General features: G+C 45.1%; 1 protein-coding gene across 1 annotated transcript in view; it reads right to left on the bottom strand.

Annotated features, from left to right (window-relative positions):
• Window positions 1-1,864, bottom strand: part of MRPS31 (mitochondrial ribosomal protein S31) — a 459,089-nt gene extending 457,225 nt beyond the window's left edge. The window contains exon 1 of the mRNA XM_069639273.1: window positions 1,657-1,864. Within this exon, the coding sequence (XP_069495374.1) occupies window positions 1,657-1,736 (80 nt within the window). The 5' untranslated portion in view covers window positions 1,737-1,864. The remainder of the gene's footprint in view (window positions 1-1,656) is intronic.
• Between the last annotated feature and the right edge of the window lie 20,102 nt (window positions 1,865-21,966).

The following is a 21,966-nucleotide window of genomic DNA, read 5'->3' as shown; positions in this document are numbered from 1 at the left end:
GTCCCATTTCGTGTCTGATGGATTTTGGTTTTGCCTTAGTCATTTTATACAATATTGAGACACCATGCACCAGCTTTTTTGAGGATGTCAAATACGCCAGCAAAGGATTACCGTCAGGGGCCAATGGGAAAATTGGTAACATCTACTTTAATCCTATAGTAGTTCATGAATGCTTGAAGTAACTCACATCTCAACTAGTTCATTGAGAGTAATAAATAAACCCTCCTGCAACAAGTCTTGCAACTTTACTTTGCCTACTACTCTCTTGATGCCAGCATCAAATGAAATTCCCAATATACAAAACCTGTCTATATATATATATATATATATATATAAAAAAATATAAAATAGGTCAGTGCTGCTGGTGCTCCGAGGCCCAACGACAAAATTAAATTTAAAATGAATGTCTTAGCAGTAAACCATAATTCTGAGAGTTTTGTTGGAATCAGAATTTTTCAGCACTTCACGTCCCAAAGGCCAGGCTCAGAAAAATTTAGAATGAGACAAGCACAGTGGACTACTGCAACTCGTACTTGGCTCAGCCACGTTCTCTTACCAACCGTCTTCAACTCCTTCAAAATGCTGCTGCTAGGGCTATTCTCCATCACATGTCTCCTCTTCTTAGACAGCTTCATTGGCTGCCTACTGAGAAGCGGATTCTTTTTAAGTCCATGTGCATTGTTCATCATGCTTTTTATGGACTGAGGGTAGAATACCTTCAAGCGAAATTTCCATGTTATGTTCCATCTCGCTGTCTCCACTCTCAGTCAGCATTAGTGGTTTCTGTCCCTCGGTTTAGACTTTTGCGCATGGGCGGGCGTGCTTTCTCAATGGTTGCAGCCATGGCATGGAATGCCCTTCCTTTTGCTTTTCGTGCTACTGCAAACCATCTTACTTTCCGCCGTTCTCTGAAAACTCTTCTGTTTTAACCTTCCTTAAACTGGTGCCTACTTGCTGCCAGAGCCATGGTTCCTTCAGGGGAACGTGCGCTTAACAAATGCTGTTAACATAACACGAAGAACGAGACACACAGAGAAAGTGGGAAAATGGAGAACTACGAAAATGGAATGTGGCACAGTGTGAGATGAACTGAAAGGGTGCAAGGAATTTCGGAAGAATGACTTTCACACTCTTCCCAACTGAGTCTTGACCCACTTAAAGCCTAAATTGGGGAGTACCTGCACTTCTCTTATTGCGTTTAAAGTAGTGATTGCAAGTAATATTAAATAAAACGACATGAACATGTTCTCTGTAGGTATTAACTGGGAATATCATCAACATCTGAGTTCACTAGACGGTGGGATACCAATTCAGAGCACAGTCTCAATAACATGCATATTATTAAATGCAACGCTGAAGGAGGGTTTGTATAGGATGAAATCGCTACTTTATGAGAGCTGATCACTAAAACGGGGTCTAATTTTCGATTCGAAATTACAGGCCAAAGTCAAGTATCATTCGTTCTTCGTTTGGCACGTGTGCGAAAAACTTAACCCAGAACGTGAGATACTTCAAGTAAATCTCTTCTTGTCACCTCTGCAAGCCCTCAGCAGGAGTCACGATCTGCCCCGTGCAGTAAGCAACTCCGCCAAGCAGTAGCACCACAACCATGTGTGATGTTTCCGCAGAACGATGGACAAGATGCAGGCGGCTTACCTGTAACAGTGAGCCGAGATGGAGGGACTCCGGAGGCTGCAAGCTCGCATTGCGCGGTACAGGGCAAGACTCCGGTACATCTTTGCACTGGAGGATGAACAGCCCAGGCACACGCGAACAGTAAGCCGTAATTTGCTGGTGCTGCCGCTGCCACTGACCCTGGCAGACTGGGTACAAGAGTAGAAACAGAAAAGGGAGCATGTTAGGGAAATTTGCTTTGTGTTAGCGCACGGCCATATTTGAAAAGTGACAGAGGAAACTCTAGCAAAGGACTACAGCGCAGGTTAAACAGCAACACCATTGCGCTTATTAAAATGATTGAATAGAATAAAGCAAATATCGCGTTTAAACCAGCATCGTGCAGTGTTTGTTTTTCATTAAAATTATTAACGAATGCTTTACTAAATGTAGTTAGATATAAGAACCATTTTGATTTTTAGTATTAAATGTAGTGTATGGGTAGGAATTAATAGATATCGCACCATATTAAGAGGTCTTCCCTGCCTAAGGGTGTCCTAAGATTTGTTCCCAGGTGGTCCAAAAATAGTCCTATCCATGTCTGTTATTAGCCATAGATGTCGTTGGTTCCTGTGTAACGTCAGTTTTTGCAAGGTGTAAAACAAATCCTATATACCTGCTGACTGAGCATGCGTAGTGTGTCGCTGAATGGTCAGTCACAGGATATTTCTGACATGTAGGAATAGTGTTCGTTTTTCTGACGTCTAGTGTACTGTGTGAGGGTTTGAGAGACTGAAAAAGAGGCAGAGGAGTGAGCGCTGCAAGAGGCAAAAAACATGAATCCTAATCCAAGTCAGGCTCGGATCGGCAATGCGGGCCGGATCCGGCAAAAAAGTCTCCCCAGATGGGGCTCGGAATCCGGGGAAAATAGGTACATACTATACATCTATTTTAGAATGCTGTAGAGTGCAGAGCTGGCCTTAGGGCAGGGCGGGCCGTGCGACCGCCTAGGGCGCCATAAGCCCCCAGGGCGCCAGCTCGAGGGAAGACTTTCAAGGGCTACCCGAGCTGGCGTGGTTGGAGAAGTGTCATTTTTAAATTAAATGCGCTCGTGGGCGGATTTAACAACAATAGGGTGCTGGCACCCTATTGAGATAATTATCACCCTGCTCTGGCGCAGGAGTGGGGCGATAATCATCTTAATAGGGTGCAGCAGCACCCTACTATTGTTATTAAATGCACCGACTGGAGCGCATTTAATTTTAAAATGACATTTCTCCCACCACAAAAAGAGACATTTGGCACCTCCCCTCCAATTTACCTGGGGCAAGGCAGGGGCACCAAAGTGTTCTTTTTCTGCCCGGGGTGCTGCTGCCACTAAGGCCGGGACTGGTAGAGTGCGTTCGCCGGGGCCAGGTTTGCAACAGTACTGAACAGCATCCCTTTGAAAACCCTTGCTAATTGCACTACGCATGAAATATTGAAGTACATTTTTAGGTTTAAAGGATAGTTCCGGGACTTTTTTTTTATTGTCCCTACGGTTCGGCCATGTGTTTTTAAGCATAACTCGGTAGATCGTAGAAAACTTTCCTAGACCTTACCCGACTTTTCGTCCATTATCGCACTCGAAATCAGCCGCCATTTTCTGATAATCCTATCATTTCCCCCCATCGACCTGGCTCACCTGCTTTTGCGGCACTAAATCAAATCCCCCGCCCCTGAGCCTGACATCAGCAGACGCGTACCGCCCATTTACCAACGCCAAAGCACGTTTCGAGTCAACAATCGCTGCGCTTCAGCTAATGAAGTGTCGCCATGGAAATGGCAGGACGCCTCTTTCCTCAATAAGTATAAACACACCGTTTCACAACACACAGCAGCAGATTTTCGATTCCATTCTTCTCTCTGTGCTACTTTGAGTATTCTGTGACTCGTTTCTGTGCTCTGGTCAGCTACCTTCGCCGCTTCTAGGCCTTGTGAACACCTGTACCATCTCTGTAAATTATTTTACTTTCTTTACCACACAATGGCTACAATAATGCCGTATATGTACGAGCCCGAGTACACCGAGGAAGAACTACTGGAAAGGCAAGCACGCGAAAACGATGGGGATTCGGACGGCAGTTGGGAGGACCAGTCAACGGATGAAGAGCCTGGACCATGTCGCATGGACGGCGTCTCCACCTGGTGCACGTGCAATCGGTGCGAGCTAATGCCAACTGAGGAGGAGAACTGCTGCTGCCGTGAAAATTCCGGGTGCTTGGCCTACATTTCGGAAGGCAAGCCAAGTCTGCAATGCATCACCGAGCTGCCAGAGTTCAGGGAAGCCTGCCTCTCACGGACCGTGTTGAGGATGATGATGGTGCTTATGCACGAACTTCACGGCACTGTTCGTCCGCGTAATCCGAGTAACGAGTAAGTATACTCTGGTTGTGATGTCAGTGATGCCACTACTATTTCATGGTCGTCTCCCACATATAAAATTACATCTACATATCATTCGAACGCATGTAAATTGGTTCCATATTGTGCATTTTCTAGACAGAATTTTTTTCAAAGCAGAATGACATTTTTTACCTGAATCGACAGTGATAAGAAAGTTTTGTCATTTTAATACAGTTTGCATCTTTCATTTTCACAGGTGGTACAGGCTGGTGGCCTATCGTTGCTTCACTTGGTGGCTTCACGGGAGGCTCGGACACCGCGTTCGGAGAGTAATACCTGCCTGTGCGGTACTTGCCATTAGACAACATTTCCCCAGCGACAGTGGACAATACCGCGGATTTTCCCTGGATGTGCTGCAACCGGAACTTTACAATGTGTAATGTTTATTATTTATGTTCAATTGAAATTAAGATCTAAAATAAAACCCAACATATATTTTAACAATGGTTGTTTTGATTTTGTAAATGAATCTAGTGTGTCTCCATTTAATAGTCTTCCTGTGCCTTGTCTTGTCACACCACATGTCTCCGGCCAGCATCCTCCCTCACGCTGGCCGCCCACCTTCAATCCACATAACCGTTGAACCCATATGCAGCAGACATACATATGTTATTTTGCGGGTTGGCATCAAGCCTCCCGGCCTTGCCTCCTCCCCCAAAAATACAGCAGACAACCTGCACAAGTACAACTAATCGCCCATCACGCATAGGAGCAACACACAAGCCCAACACAGGCGCCACGGCTTTCTACCCCGTCAATCATAGACCCTGAAAGTGACGAGTGCTGGCCATGAGCTGTGTGCATGATGTTACATGACAGGAATTGTTCCTCCTGAGTGAATGACACCACATGCAAGTACTGTCATGGTGAATCATGTTGTGGGACAATACTTGTGAAATGCATGCACAGTCTATCAACTTGCTGTAGTAACAGGCAACACAGCTACAATACTCTGTGACTGACTCCTATGACCTTTGCCCTTGCAGGTGACTCTAGATACCCCCAGCTACCATGGCTGATGACACCCTTGCAGAATCCACAGGCACCACAGGAGGTGGCCTACATTGAGGCACACATTTGGTCCAGGCTCTGCATCGAATGGACCTTTGGCCTGTTGAAGGCTAATTTCCGGTGTCTACACTGGTCTGGAGGGACCTTAATGTACAGGCCAGAGATGGTTGGACAAATTGTCCATGCCTGTGCCATGATGCACAACATTTGCTCCAAGTGGAATGTTCCCCTGCCCCCTGGTGAGGACATGCCACCCCCTGAAGAGGAGGACTCCTTACCTGCAGATGCGGTGCTGCCACGCATTGAGAGGGAAGAGGGTAGGGATTGATGTCTGGTTCGGCAAGAACTGATCGACAATTTAGGTCATTTGATATGCACTTGCTACTCACTTCTATATTTAGTCACATTATGAATGAAACACTTGCACACAATAAGGAACGTCATAGCATTGCTTCAAGTGAACAACTATTTAATAAACAAATGTCAAAAACGCCCTCCCCCAAACACACTTTCCATAACACCCTCCCCAAAACACCATCCCTACAACACAGCTCCCCACCCCAAAACACCCCCTTTGCAATGCCAAACAAAATGGGTGTCAAAGGTGCCTCTTGGCCTTGGTAGCCTGCTCCAACACCGTAGGTGGCAGGTGTGTAAGGAAGGCATGGTATCAACAGTAAGCCAGACACAAGTGACCACAGTTCAAGGGTGTTTATTGAACTTCAATCGGGTTTTAAAAACATCTATCTAATCCTAAATCTAAAGATGGGAGCAAGCTATGACCATCAAATAATAATAACGCAGTCCTAGTGGTGTTTTGTCAAAATAAAAGTGCCTATACTAATAAACCTATTGCCAATCCTTACCTCTAAATGCAAATAGTGTGGGAAACAAGGTTATGCAAAAGAAAAGGATATGCCAGGATATTCAAGCCATTGGCTTCCCTTCCCCACGTTTTTAGCACAGGATAAGGCGACACACTCAAGCTCAGCACAGTCTCTGGCTTCTCTAGGATGCAGTTCAAGACTCCAACATCACAGCCTTCTGTACCAAAGTCTCTTTGCCGTTCAAAAATCTCTTCTTTCAGAGAGCCTGATGCAACAAACAAATAACAAAGATCGTTTACTTTCAGTGTTCTCCTACGCACACTTTTCTCAGGTGATTTGCTGTTCACCTTGGATCCCCCTCCGCCGGGCTCAGATCCACTTTAACACAAAGTTTGTTTTTCACATATACACAATTTTCTTAGGATTTCCACATATCCAAATTCTCGGGTGACTCACGGTTCACCCCGGATCCCCCTCTGCTGGGCTCATATCCATTCTAACACAAAATTTTCAATCAGTTGGTCTTGGACCAATTTATCTATTGTAACACAAACTTTCAATTGATCTCCCTCTGCTGGGCTCGGACCAACTTTATCTACTTTTCCATCAACTTTCTTTACTGTATCAACATCAAACACTTTTGATTGTGCTCAGGATTTTGCTTGACCCGTTGCAGGACCACATCGATTCACAATCCTTTGCCACACTTTTACTTTTGTCAACTCTCAGCTGGACAGCTTACAGAGACCTTCGACTGAGAATGCACGTGGTGCCGGTCCACTCTGTCAAAGGTATCATATATTTTGGTTTCAAAGTTCAATCACTCATCTGCAGTTTAACTTTACTTTGGTGTTGGTTATCACACACGTTTCCTTCAATGTTCTCAGATTCAGCGCTCACCATACAATGTTGCCCCTTGCAACCTTGGCTTCAACACAGACTGGTCTAGTATTGGTCTCCCCAACTCACCGGCTGTGTTGATTTCACTGGCGCTGCTTTCTTGTTGGAGCCAAGGACAGTACCACGGCAGCTGGCGATTCTCCCCGCCTTGATTATTGACACGGGAGGGCCCCAGGTACCTGCAACACACAATGCAGGATTCCTCAGCCATAACAGTTCCTGGGCGAAAAGGTCACTTCCCTCCTTGTGATCCCCTTCGGTTTAGTCATCTTTCTCCTCGTGTTAAACTGCCATCTTGGAACTGCTGTTTCCTCGCGTGCTTTGCCTGGCTCAGAGTGTGCTCTCATGCTCCACCTTTTATCCGTGTGAGGAAGTGTAATGGAAGTCAGGTGTGCGTGATGGTCAGTAATTGTTTGACCCTGCCTGACCATTGTATTGGGACACGTCAGGTATACAGCTTGGGTGTTCCAACCAACAGATAAATTCCCAGTCTCTCTATTAGTAAAAAGGTGGTGAGAAAAGTAAACAGTGTGCAGAAATATAATCAATCAACAGAAGGTTCCCAGTCTCTCAGGTGGTAAAAAGTAATGTTATTGTCACACTTTGCCTGAAATCTCACCTGTTTGTCTTTCGAAGTCTTGGACTGGTTCTTTTCCTTTTTCCGGACAGCTCGGGACTTGTAAAGACACAGGCGTGCATCCTCCGTCACCAGCGTGTAGTTATTTCTGACCGAGGGAGTCTGCGTTCAATTCCAGGAGGGAGCACAAGCAACTAAGGTCCCGGAAGGAAGGAGACCAGGGAGGAACTAGGAGAATCAATGGAAGGAGCGAGTGCTATGGGCGAAGGCCCTCGATAAGGGGGAGCGCTGAAGGAGACTAGGAAAGAGAAGCTCTAAGATCCTGGACAGAGGGTAAGAGCACAGGAAAGTACAAGCACACTTGCCGAAGTTCGGAATTCTAGCATTGAGACGTGAAGCCCCGTGGGGGCGTGTCCTTTTTCAAGGGACTGGCGAACTCCTGGAAACGCTAGCGCGGTACTCGCGCACTAACGTCGGCCATGTTGAGTGTGCTTAGAGGGAATGTAGCAATGCCTTATGGACCACGTAGTCAAGAAGGGGCTGAAACGGCGAATCATGTCAGTCACGTTAAAGGATATTTATACTGCACTCTATCACCACTGTAGTGGTCCCCTAGCACTCTGGTAGATCTGAGAAGGAAAGAGGGTGAGGTTGGTTAGTATGGTTGAGCGGGAAATAAGAGCAAGAGCTGTGATGTGCTGTTGGCAGCCTCAGTTCGGTTAACACTGTTTGCTGAGCTTAGGTGTGCTTTTCGGTTGGTAGCCGTTATGTGTTGTTGTGAGAGGCTATGTGTGTTATGTTTTGTTGTTGCGATGTAGTAAAGTGCGCGCAGTTTGTAGTGCTTTGGATCTGTGGTTGTGTTTGTGTAGAATGTGAGAGGTGTATGCAGAGGGGTGAGATTGTTTAGTGGGGTTGGTTAGTGGCATTGCTTTTTGAAAGCGACGCGTGTTAGTCATCACAATCCTGTCTAGATGTGGCGCAATGCTAATCTTTACAATTTTATCTAGATGTGATGCAAGCGGACAATCACAATTCTGTCTGGATGTGACGCAAGCTAGTATTACAATTCTGTCTAGATGTGAGGCAATGCCAGTCTTCACAAATTCTGTCTGGTTGTGACTCAAGCCAATCTTCACAATTCCGTATCGATATGATGCAAGCTAGTATTACAATTCTGTCTAGATGTGACGCAATAATAATCTTCACAATTCTGTCTAGCTGTGACGTGATTCAAACATGAGTGAAACATGAGAAATCAATGTTAAAAAATGCAAGGGTCCAACGCCAGGGGGTAGCTCCCATCGCATAGATTTCCTTTTATCTTATTTCCTTTTGCTTAGGACTCCTGACCCCTTTCACCTTTTTGGAAAAATGGAACTGGTTAAACCACAAGCATATACTTCTTGGATTTACTAATCTTTATCCCACCAATGTGGCACACTCCTATGCCAAGTGCAGTGTTAGGCAGAATCCTGTTAGTTCCCCTCGGGAGCACTACAGAAGATTACGACTACAGGTGAGAGCAATAAATCCCCTTTGGTATCATTCTGTACCACAATGATTTAGTTGGTAGCTGTGGCTGAGCAGTCAGACTTATCTCAAGGGGAAGATGAGCAGTATTCCGGGTTTACACAATAGGCCTACTGTGCTATGGCACAAGGAAACACTGACCAAAGCTTTGTATTAAAAAGTATATATATATTTATTTTATACACTTCTAGTAAAACACATTTATCACAGTCATCAAGCAAGTTAAAATCAAGTCAAGGAAAAATATACACAGTCCCTATATAAATTGTAGACCAAGTGAACCAGAGTGAAAACTGAGCAAAACGGCACAGTGAAAACTACACACAAGGTTGCACTAACAATTTCTCACAAGGGAGGGAAAACACAAGTTATTCAGAAATAGCTTCTTGCACACCCTAGCAACCCTTCCCATAGGCTTGTGACCCAGTTAGAGTAAGACAGTGCATCAGTATAAGCAATAATTAAATGAAAACTGAGCAAAATGGCATTTCACAAGGTTAGGCAATGGGAAGGAAAGAGTAGTTATAAGAAAGGGTTGCACCACACAGTTCGATTGGAGAATCAATCTCGAGAAGGCAGATTTAACAAATGTAGCCAGAGTCAGTAGGCCTGTGCCAAAGTCAGTGGTACAGGGCAAGGGCCCAGAAGCAAAATGTTCTTGTAGCTGCAGTCAAGTCTTTGGTTAACGATTTTGAAAAGGTGGATGCAGAAGGCGAAAGACAATGTTAAGAGAGAGGGGTGGCCAACCCAACAGGTAGGTAAAGGATTGAAAACACCTTTAGTGCTACCGCGAAGAAAGGGCGGCCTGGTGGAACAATGTACCTTTAAATAAAGAAGTGGCTCCTGCGAAGGCTGTTGTTCCTGGTAGTTCCTGCAGTTCGGGGGATCCAGCAGAGGAAGAGAGGCTCCCGTCATGGAGGAAGGTTCGAGTTACTGCACTACCCAGGGATGAAACCAGCCGCGGTGCTGCCCAACGAATAAAAGGTACGCTCCTTTAATTCGCGGTCCAGGTGGACTGCTGCCTGGCTATCCGGCCTCCGAGTACAGGGTACTGGTGGTTCGACCAAGGCAGGTCCGGGAAGGTGATTGGCAAACTGGTTGGCCCCACCAGCTCAAGGGAAGAAGGCTCTTGCAGATGAAGATCTTCTCTCGTCGTGTGGTGAGACGCTGCAGCAGGGCTTCACCGGTGGTTCAGTCCTTGCAGGGGTCTTTGGCTTCTCTCCTCTTCCGTTTCTTAGTTCCAGTGGCAACGTCTTGCTCTTCCAGTCCTCAGGACCATGCTTTTATGCAAAAAGATCCCAATTCATACAGCCTAGCTGTCACTCACACAGTGGAGTGGTCATCTTGGCGGGAGACCCTCCAGCCTATCAGGATAGAGTGCGACATGGGTTGCTGAGGCAACCCTGTCCAGGGGTCCTACTCTCCCTCCCACACAATGGACCCACCCCAGACTCAGTGGCACCGAAAGGCGGGCTTCTTGGTGGAAGCCCGCCAAACGAACGAACAAAGGATCCCCGACCTGAGTTAGGAGTTTAGAGAAAGACACCAGAAAGAAGTTATATTAAAGTTCTGGCAAATAAAACCTACCGGAGTAAAGTTAATATAAAAATAAACCGGCGGTATGTTAGAGGCTGTCAGAAAAAGTGGTAGCCTCGAACAATGGGAAAATCCCATAGGGAAATATTCATGGTCAAATATTTTATGGTAGTAACCACTGCCACCAGCCAGAAACTTTAGAGGAGGGACTACACGATACCCTCTCGAAAATTAATATAGGGGAAAAACTATTAACCCCTTCCAGTACCTCCATAATAAAATGGGTTGTACTGGTTTTGTTCAGAGAGATTGACTAGTAAAGTCAATGGGGACTTTACATGCCCTGGGAGACAGTAGTCAGTCCCAGGGTATGGAGTCTATGTTTGGGGGTCGCTACGACACCCCTGTGTCACTGCACGGAGGGTGCTGTGTAACACATGTGAATAAAGATGGTTCCTATGGGGTTGAGAAAATCCCATAGACATTAAACACAATAAAATAGCCTAGAACACACATAGCAGAAATGCCCAAGAGTGAGAAAAAGAGTCTCACTCTTAGCAGGTAAAAAGAAACAAACCCTTCAAATCCAGCAAAGCTGCTGGGGGACTCTATAGGTAAGGGAAATTAGCCATAGAATGAGAATTCTCCCTAACATGCAGGATTCCCTTTAATGGGAATTTCACAGTTCTTTATCCTACCAACTTGGCACACTCCTCTACCAAGCATAGGGTTCCCTTTAACATGGATTTCACAGTTCTTTATCACACCAACCTGGCGCACTTCGCTACCAAGCATAGAATCCCTTTAACATGGATCCTGTGAGGAGTCAGGAATGAAACTCGGACACAAGGTTGCCATGTTTTTGCTTAAAGACTTTTATTGAAAATAATAGGGGTAAGGAAAATGCCTCTTTGACCCTGCTCTAGAGGAACATCCCTACCTAAACCAAAAACTAAGGATTTGTCGGTGTCAGAATGTCCAAAATGAAAACTGTCTTGTGCCCAAATTTCTATTCTGACCCTCACACTAAAACTAAACTCTAAGGTGAAAGAGGAAATGTCTTTAACTTTGGAAGGTTTGGGAAGGTGTTCACAAAAAGAAGTATAAAAACTGTCTTTCAACATAAAACCTTTCTGCAAGCAATGGGTCCTTGCTCCACAGGAGGGTTTCCTTCCCCTGGATTCTTCTTGATCCTCTGAAGATTAACTTTTAACCGTTCCTTGTGCCTTTCTTGGCTCACAACAATGTTGGCTTAAAAACCTTGTCTTGGCGTTGCAATTCTATCACTCTTAGACATCTGGTTCATACAATCCTTTCCTAGTCCTGATGTTCCTTCACAGGACCACTTTTTTCAAAAACACAGTTCTTTACTCGTATTAAACAACACAGTTCGGATTTCCTGGTATACTCCACTACCAGGACCTCTTAGCTTCACACTTTTGTGATGGTTGCCTGGTGTAATCTCCTGCCAGGACTTCTTCTATTCACATGGGCTTCCTGCCCTTTTCCATAGTTGCACCCACACTTTGTTTGCATATATATATTCTGGATATAGGTTCCGGTCTTGGTTTTTCCTTTGTTCACACAATTTGCATGTATTTTCTTCTAGGGGCTTTATTTGCAATTTGTTTCCCCTTTTGATATCAAATACATTATCTCTCATTTGTTGGTGATTCGTTCTCTTGCTTTCGGCACACCCTGCGACATGCCCCGTGGTCCCCATGGCCTCTGGGCAGACTCACCAGCGTTTGTTGCCGTCATTTAATGCTCCAATGGTCAACCGGAGAAATGCCTTTGACTGCTTCTGTCTCTGGACCGCCTCTGCCTGGTTTCTTCGGTTCTCGCGTCTGCCACTTCCAGCGTCTGCTTCGCTTTGGGCACTGGTAAGGAAAACACTGCTCTTGATCACTTGTGAATGGCCAGGAGTCCCTTGTTAACTCCTGGCGTTTTCGCAGCGTGTCTTCCTTGCTCTGCAGCCTTCTCCTTCTTTGCCGGTGAGCCTCCTAGCTTAGGGCATGTCTCATTCGGCATTGCTCGATTCTTCTTCTTCGTCCCAGTACTTTGGTCATTCTGGGACATGAGGTCCAGGTTTTGGAATTGGCTTGGAAGTCTTGAACAGACATTTTCAGTGGTATGAGGGGTCAAAAATGAGAGGCGGACACAAAGTGGTAGTGTTTTCAACATCAGACATCTTTATTAAAATAAATGGCTTAGATAAAGGCCTCTCTATCGCTATCCTAGAGAGAGTTTCCCTACCTAGGAAACCAAAACTAACAATCAGTCTGTGTCTTGTGGTCAAAATTATATATACTGTCCTTATGTCCAAAACATACTAATCTGACCCTCACACTAGAAGTGAACAACTAAGGGTATAATGAAAGTGTCTCTTATGTAGGTTTGGTAAAGAGTGTTAAAAAACAAGTAGATACAACCAACAAAAAGAATCCTTGGATCCAGAGGGTGGTTCCCTTCCCCTGGATGTCTCAGTAGGATGGCAAAAGTATCTCTTTCAAACAATAGCTGCTTAAAGATGGCAATATTGTCTCTTTCAACAAGTAGCTACTCAAAGATGGCAAAAGTCCCTCTTTCAAGCAACCTCTTCTTAAGGATGGCAAAAGTGTATCTTTCAAACAAACACTTTTTTGGTTCGTTATACCCGATTCAGGAAGTTTCTGTACAAACAATGTGTTCCACACCATTCAGCCCTTTCTATGTTTCTTGGCACTGAGGTCACACAGCAAAGGCATCTTATTCACAATGGGCCTCATTACGAGTTTGGCGATAACCCGGGATATCAGGCGGCAGAAAGTGTAAGTCCCCATTCATGGGACGTTGCTAACAGTGCCAGTGCTTCTGTGACAACTCTGCCGACCGCGGCTGTTGCACCCGGAAGATCACACCTGCTCAGCACAATGACCCCAGGAGGCAGAGTTGGAGTGTGGCAGTCCGGAAAGGAAGCCGGTACGGTGCAACGGGCACCCTTATTTCCAGACCGCCACACATGGAATGAGGCCCAATGAGATGTTCCATCTAGGGTTCTCTTATAAACCTCTTTGATATTTTAGCGGACTATCTGATGTATTGGTCCATAAGAAATCCTCCTGTGAGCTATTTAGGTCTCTGTTTATATCCTTCCTCCAGGTATTTTGATTTTAACAGGAAAAAGGGTGTTTGTTCAATTTCACAGATTCCACTTGCCTGTTTTCCTTAGTCTTTGATTCACTTGTCTTGACAATTGTTCTGCAAAGGTAAGTAAGTACATTTCTTTCTATGACTTCAATGGACTTCCTGGTATACTCCCCCACAAGGAATCCTTTAGTAGGCTTATCAGATCCACTGGTATACTTTCTTGCCCGGCATCTTCCCACAATGTCAAACTGCTTATTTAACTTCAACATGCTTGGTGCTTGGACTGCCAGGACTTCTTTTCATCTGGTTCTTACACATCACCTGGTATACTCTCCTCCCAGGTATCTGACCACAATGTCTTATTCCTCTGTGTATTTCAAACGGATTGCCTGGTGTACATCCATACCAGGAATCCCCTACTGGGGCTTGCAGAATCCCTGGTATGCTTCTCTGCCAGGTATCTTCTACCCAAATGCTCACTGCCTGATGAGCTTCGTTCACCAGGGATTCTTTTCATGTTCTCACTGTCTTTCAGTATAGCACAGTTGTATTCCTTCACTGTCTATACTTTTCTTGGCTTGAGGTTCTACTTGTTCCAACTTTCCCCACTTTGATATCTCATACATGGAGACTTGTTCAAGTTCTGTCTTTTAACTCCTTTACTAGTATTCATTGGCTTGTGACAATACTTGCTGCAATCTTCCCCATACTGACATCTCATACATGAAGATTTGGGAAAATTCTGTCTTTGTATTCTACTTGGTTGGTATTAAAAATAAGTTCTTAGTGGCTTGCATGCCTGTCAATACACCCCAGGGTCCCCAACATCTCTGGGCAGACTCACCAGTCTGGTAGCTTTCCTGACCCGTCTCACGCTTCTGCAGTGAAGCTTTCACTCTGGGACTGTGTTTCCCTCTCTCTCAGCTCTCCTGCCAGCTTCGCGTTCACCCGCTGGCAAGCCCGCTGCTTCTATACACAACCGTGCGCCCGGTATCTTTGCTGTTGCTGCCGGCACCCGAGCGGTTCTCCCACAGTGCCTGCTGTGTCTTCTTTAGCCTCGCACCACGCCAGTAGGTACTGCTTGCAAGTGGCAGTCTGAAAGCACCTGCCTTCTCCAGCAAAGTCCGTTCCCGTGCTGCTCCCTTCTCCCTCTGTTCGCTTCCTTCTTCTTCCGTTCTGCTTCTCTCCTTTCCTCCAATGCGGACGCCATTTTCTAATTTACCACACACTTGGACCTCATCAAAACAACTAGCACGCATGTTCAGCTTAGTGTTTCCTTTGATCCACATTAACTCCATCTCCCTCTTCATTGTCTCTGTACTTAAGGCTTTATGGGAGCTGGAGTCCATAGGATTTATATGACTTCTCAGGTGATTTTGTTTAGGAATTTTGGTTAGCACAAAAACACCAGAGACAGTAGATGTTAATTGTGTTTTATGTATGTATGAGGTGTGAATGGTAGTCTGCCTAGAATGTTTTGTATGGGGGGGTTTTGGGGTTTTACAACGGGAGGGATTTGTATAATATGTAGCCATTAAGAGTTTAGAAATTAGGGGGTCTTCTATAGGAAGGAAAGAATACTGCATCTGTTCTGATGGGGTCACCACCTTCACCCAACAGCTGTCTCCTCCCATGTGACCCTCCCCCATAATACCACCACCAGGGTCAAGATCAGGTAGCGGCTTCCGTCCCCTGACCACATGGGGCGAGATCTCTGGCAGGGGGTCAGTGATGACTCTGCAGAATTCATTAAAGTAGTCTTAAATGGTAAATGATTTTTCGATAAATGGTAGGTGGAATTGGAAAGACTGATCTCCCTATTCTTCATGGGTGAAAGAGTGGCCGTATAACAATAGGCCATGGGGGTATTAGATATGGGAGGGTTATTTTCATAAGAAAATGAAGCCATGACATCTCCCCGGAGGTTGTCGCCCCCATGTGGCCCTTCCTCATATAGCCACCCCCATGGTCATGATCAGGTAGTGGTTGCCGTCTCCTGGCTACATGGGAGGAGGTCACCACCGGGGAATCAGTGATGACTCCATCGGGTTCATCACAATCTCCAATTCTTCATCCCACCAACTTGGCACACTCGGCTACCAGGTGTAGGATTTCTTCTAACAGGGATTTGCAGTTCTTTATCCTACAAACTTGGCATGCCCCGCTACCAGGCGTAGGATTCCCTTTTAACAGTTCCAGGGTTCTTGACCCTCTAATTTTCATCCTCTCATGTGGGTGCAGGTCCCAGACTCGCAACACTTTATATGGCTTGGTTCACTCTCCTGCCAAGCCAGTGCCCTCTTACGGACTGTCTCTCTCTCTCGCAGTGTCCCAGACCCTCTTAATCTTCATCTCTTTAAACTTTTATTTCTCACATGGGTGAAGGTCGCAGACTCATACTGAAGTGTAATACCTGCTTGGTTTACTCTCCTCTCCACCGCTTTGTTGTTTGCTTCTTTTCTCTTCAGGGATTCAGATCCTCTTATTCCTGATTTCATATTTGGGTGCAGGTTCCAGACTCGCACTGTAGCTTTGTATCTGCTTGGTTCACTCTCCTGCCAAGCATATACCTCTTTGTGTTTCACTTCCTTTGTAGTTGGGCCCCAGACCCTTTTATTCTCGACTCGTTATTTGGGTGTGGGTCCCATATTCGCACTGCTGCTTTGTATCTGCGTGGTTCACTTTCCTGGCAAGCATACAACTCTTTGTGGTGTGCTCCTTTTCCATTCAGGGTCCCAGACCCTCTTGTGTCCAACTCCTTATCAATTTCAGGGTCACTAACCCTCTCCTTCTGACCTATGGGTACACATTGTTGCTCCCCCGGATCTCTGCATAACTGCATGCTTGCATGCCAGGCAGCATTTACTTTTGTTTGTGTGCATGCTGCTTGCCATTCTCGCATGATAGGGTGCATGTACAATGGAACCCTATGGGGAACTCCTGCTTTATGCCGGTGCATGAAGCAGACAGACCCCATAGGGCTCACCACCATCTGAGCTGGCACGATGATCCATGCCAGTGTGGATGCATAAGCATGTGTATGGCGGAGAAGAAGGTAGTTGCGGGAATGCAAGTTGCGTTCTGGCCCTCTTTTGCACCATACACATGATTGAATATGAGCCGTGACATTAATGATTGGCATCAAAGCCGTATGCATGTTTTTTATGCCATTCTTGGGATCTCATGGTATTTGAACTCCTCCATGTATGGGCATGAATGTTTCACAGTTAATCTGCATTGTCACATTGCCCCCTCCCCAGGCACATGTGTGTACTCACTGTGCATTTGCACTGATTGTCATGTGTCTGCCCATTGTGGCCAACTATGCTGGAGGATGCATGCTTTTGCTCAGTGCATTGACATGTAAGTGGGGTCTGATAGACTTACCGCTATCGCCGTGGCTTCCTGCTCCTGCCACTGCAATCCCAATACCTTCTATGTGGAGGATGCAGCTGGCATCTACTCCCATGGTGTGACGGTGAGAGGTTTCACAGTGCCACCTCCTGTGGCTGCACTCTCCCTCCTCAGCATGAAATGAGGCTGCAGGCCCTGGATTTCAAATATCTACACCATTTGCGGCAGTCATCAGCATTGCATAGAGCGGTCCCCACAGCGATGTGCTGCGCCCACCAAGATACTAGACCCGTCTCCAGCCGAATAGCACTAACGGGCACAGAGTTTGGTACACCTAAAACCTCCTTGAGGATCTGACCCTCAAGACCATCCAGATGTTTTCTCTTTGGAAACAAGGTAAGTTCAGAACCATATAAACACATGAGGGTAATGTTTAAGCAATAAAAATCAAGTAACGCAGTCAGAGAAAAGGCACACAATTTGCGATTAATCACTTTCAGCAGGGAAACACCAGATCTAGCCTTCTCTTCCACTTTCACCTTATATTTGAGGAGTGCACCCTTCGCTGAAAACACAAATCCCAAATTGGTTAAAGATCCCACCTCACCAATCTCTGCCCCATTTATAAACCATGTGTACCTCTTCAATTTTCGCCTAGCACTGACTGTCATCACAAATGATTTGGTGGAATTTATCTGCAAATGGGTATTCTTTAGAAAAAGGGTAGCACCATTCAAGGAGCCTTGTAAACCTGATATGGGGTTTAATCCATCAAAATTAGGTTGTCTGCATATCCAATACAGTGCATGTGCAGATTCTTACATTTCAGAGGATAACCTCCCCATCTGTTACATTCGCTCCACAAATCTGCCAGTTACAAATTAAATAATGTTGGGGCTATCACACACCCTAAACGAATGCCTCGGCCTAAGAGTGTTGGACTAGACAATGTACCCGCAGCATTTAGCCTAATCATGGCTGAATTATTTGTGTACAACAGCCTAATCATGCGTAGCAGTCCAGGATTGATCCCCTCCCCTGAAAGTGTATACCACAAGCGCATTAAATCAACGCGGAGGAAAGATCCAGGACCGCCACGTAGACTACTCTTCCAGTACCCTCACTGGCCAATGACATACTTGAGGCGAGTGGCAAACTGCTATCTGTTGTTCCTACTCCCATTCTATAGCCTGTCTGAAAGGGGCTGCACAAGTTGATGCTCTCAGCCCAATTTGTTAATTCTTTTAATAAAATCAATGGCACTATTTTTGCTGGGGCGTCTATCAAAGAAATGGTTGGATCGCTTCTTGTACCTTTTTTGTAAATCGATACAATAATAGTTTGATTCCAAGAAGCAGGAATTGCTCCTTTTTGGACAAAGTTTGTGAATAGCCTAGCCAGTATAACTGCTGTAAGGAAGGCATGGTATCAATAGTAAGACAGGCACAAGTGACCAACATTCAAGGGTGTTTATTGAACTTCAACTGGGTTTGGAAAATGCATATCTAATCCTAAATTTAAAGATGGGAGCAAGCTAAGACCATCAAATAATAATAATGCAGTCCTAGTGGTGTCTTGTCAAAATAAAAGAGCCTATACTAATAAACGTATTGCCAATCCTTACCTCCAAATACAAATAGTGTGGGAAACAATGTTATGCAAAAGGAAAGTGTTGGCTTCCCTTCCCCATGTTTTCAGCATGGGATAAGGCGGAACACTCAATCTTAGCACAGTCTCTGGCGTCTCTAGAATGAGGGTACAGTTCAAAACTCCAACACCGTGGCTTTCTGTGCCAAAGTCTCTTTACCGTTCAAAGTCTCTTCTTTCAGAGGGCCTGATGCAACAAACAAATAATAAATGTTCTTTCGTTTCAGGCTTCTCCTACTCACACTTTTCTCAGGTGATTACTGTTCACCTCGGATCCCTCCTGCCCGGGTCAGATCCACTTTAACGCGAAGTTCATATTTCACATATAAACAATTTTCTTAGGATTTGCACGTATCCAGTTTCTTGGGTGATTCACTGTTCACCCTGGATCCCCCTCCGTCGGTCTCAGATCCGTTCTAACACAAAATCTTCAATCAGTCTCCCTCTGCCGGGCTCGGACCAATTTATCTATTGTAACACAAACTTGCTTTAACACAAAGCTTTCAATTGATCTGGACAGTTTACAGAGACCTTCGATTGAGCACGCACACGGTGCCGGTCCACTCTGTCAAAGGTATGATATATTTTGGCTTCAAAGTTCAATCACTCATCTGCAGTTTATCTTTACACGTGTTGGTTATCACACACGTTTCCTTCAATGTTCTCAGATCCAGCGGTCGCCATACAATGTCGCTGCTTTCACCCTTGGATTCAACACAGACCGGTCTTGTATCGGTCCCCCTACTCACCGGCTATGTTGATTTCACTGATGCTGCTTTGTTGCTGGAGCCAAGGACTGTACCACACAGCTGGAGATTCTCCCCGCCTTAATTATCGATGCGGGAGGGCCCAGGGTAACTCCAACACACAATGCAGGATTCCTCAGCCTTGTTTCCTGGCTTACGCTTTCTATTCTCGAGGGTTTGTGAAAGTAACGGTTCCTTGTTGAAAAAGTCAAGGGAACTTCCCTCCTTGTGATCTCATTCGGTTTTGCTGTCTTTCCTCTCGTGTTAAACTGCCATCTTGGAACTGCGGTTTCCTTGCGTGCTTTGCCTCGCTCAGAGTGTGCTCTCATGCTCTGCCTTTTATCCATGTGGGGAAGTGTAATAGAAGTCAGGGGTACGTGATGGTCAGTAATTGCCTGACCCTCCCTGACCACTGTATTGGGACACGTCCGGTATACGACTCGGGTGTAGTCCGTTTTCTCTCATAGCGGGCTGTCTGTGAGAAAGTGTTTGTGATGTGAAAGGGGGGGGTTGAGTTCCTAAGTATCCTACCTGGTAGGATGGGTAAAGGTGTTACAGGGAAGGGGATACCACGTCTCACCATCTGGTGTCCCACTCCCCGATGACCCCTCACCCAAGTGTTACTCCCGCACTGGTCCATCCCCAGGAACTGGATCCAAAAGCAATGGCCGCGTCCTGGCCACCTTGATGACAGATCCCCGGGGACAAGTGGGTGAGACACCTTCTGGTTTCTCACAATGTCCATAAATTACTGTTGTTTCTCAGAAGTCCATTGGTTATACCGTCTGGTCCACAAGAACTTGATTTGTTTAGCTTGCTGATAAGTTCTTCAATCTCTTCGCTATCGAACATATGGGTCGCCTTTGTCGAAATTAGAATGTTTCTGTTCTTGGCAAATGTTATATGCACTAAATGTTGCTAAGAAGTGTTTGATCCAATCCCCCTACATTACAGAGGATGATTGAGCTAAAGGTTGCTCATTCTCTTTATTATTCAAGGTCCAGCTGATTCGTCTCACGTCCTTCTTAGTGATGTCCACAAGAAGGTCTTGGTTGATCCTTATATAATGTTGTAATCTATAGTGTTTTAACCAGTTTTAAAATGTCTTTTTTCTTTTGCACTTTTCTTTTTTCTTTCAAATCAAGTGTGTTGAAAGAGTTGACTTTTCTTAAGTCCCACCGTAACTGTTGCTTCCTAGAATGTATTACTAGATCGTACTTGGGCTCTCTTTTCTCAACATACACACATTGTTTCCAACAGTTTTTCGTAAGGGAAAAAGTGAGTAACCTTCCTAACAGGCAATTCAATTCCTTACAAGACGAGTGTATACTTTTCTCATTCTTAGTCAAGTTGTTCCATCATGTCGCTGAATTCAGGTTCACCTTCCCACTATTTTTACATGCCTCTATTTCCTGTTGAATTAGTGATGAGGTTACAGCATCTATGTTCTTGCATCTGATCACCAAACAACAGGCTCACAAACAGGGGATCCAGCATTGCGTATCACTAATGTTTGTCTGGGTTGCAACAAATGATCTTACACTGTGTTGTGGCACACTGGCAAGATAAATATAGTCTATGATGGAATTAGAGTGTTCCAAACCAGGTTGTGTAAAGCACAGATCCCCCTGTAAACATGAAGTTGGTTTGGAGAAAAACATACCTAACCAGGAGCACAGCCCAAATTAATCTGTCACAACACTTTTTGCCCTGGATATCAAGATCATCTGTGTTGGTGTCTATGAACTCGTTCTCAAAGCCTTCGAGGCTGTTCTCCAGGCTGATCGAGGCATATAGAGTTCAAATCTCCTCCCAGAATTATGAGGTTAGATTCAGTCTCACCCGACCATGTCACCAATATATTTTCCAGGATTATAGTAGATGTTAATTACTAATGTGTCTGCCACCGAGGTCTTCAGTTTATCCACAACCTCAATCGCTAATACTGACTCTGTGTGGTTTTAATTTTTTTATGGACCGACCTTATGTGTTTTTTTATAGCAGTAATAAGGTCTTCCATTGTTCCTATAAAGTAGCCGTCCATAAATGGGTTCACACTTAACCATGATTCTTCGGTTAAAATAATATTGTATTCAGTAAACTTGACAGTCGGTTGAAAGCCTAACAGACTTTTGTATCCCTGCGAGTTGCAACAGAGTACTCTGTGATGTTTTTCTTTAATATCCTTGTCGAAAATATGCAGTCGTTGGGAGAGAGGCAGACAGCCAACTCCAAATGTGTGTTTTGTTTCCAAAACACTGCTGCCTGTGCCCCTTCATTAGTAATAGAGCACTTTATGTTCGTTGCGACGCAGACTTCGAAGGCTGCAAATCCTCATCTTTAAGCTTGTGATTATGTTGACCATAATAACTTTCAAATCCTCTTTTGAGGAATTCATCCTGTTTTTAATAAACTAAGTTTCCTATCAATTTCAAATAAAATGAACCACACATTTCCCTTGAAACATCCTATCAAACAAGTGAACAAAGTGAATATCGTAAGATGAAATTGACATTAAGTCTGGGACGGTAGCAAAAATCAACATCATTCTTGCCCTGTTTAGGGGAAAGCAGATCTTGCTTCCCGGTGGTATTGGTCCTTTTACCATGTCTCCTTTGCTTGTTCTCAGGCTGATACCGTGTTGAAGTCG

This window comes from Ambystoma mexicanum, chromosome 7q (genome assembly GCF_040938575.1).
Source record: "Ambystoma mexicanum isolate Mex_15411 chromosome 7q, UKY_AmexF1_1, whole genome shotgun sequence".
Lineage (NCBI taxonomy): Eukaryota > Metazoa > Chordata > Amphibia > Caudata > Ambystomatidae > Ambystoma > Ambystoma mexicanum.
This window is presented reverse-complemented; position numbering and strand designations above follow the sequence as displayed.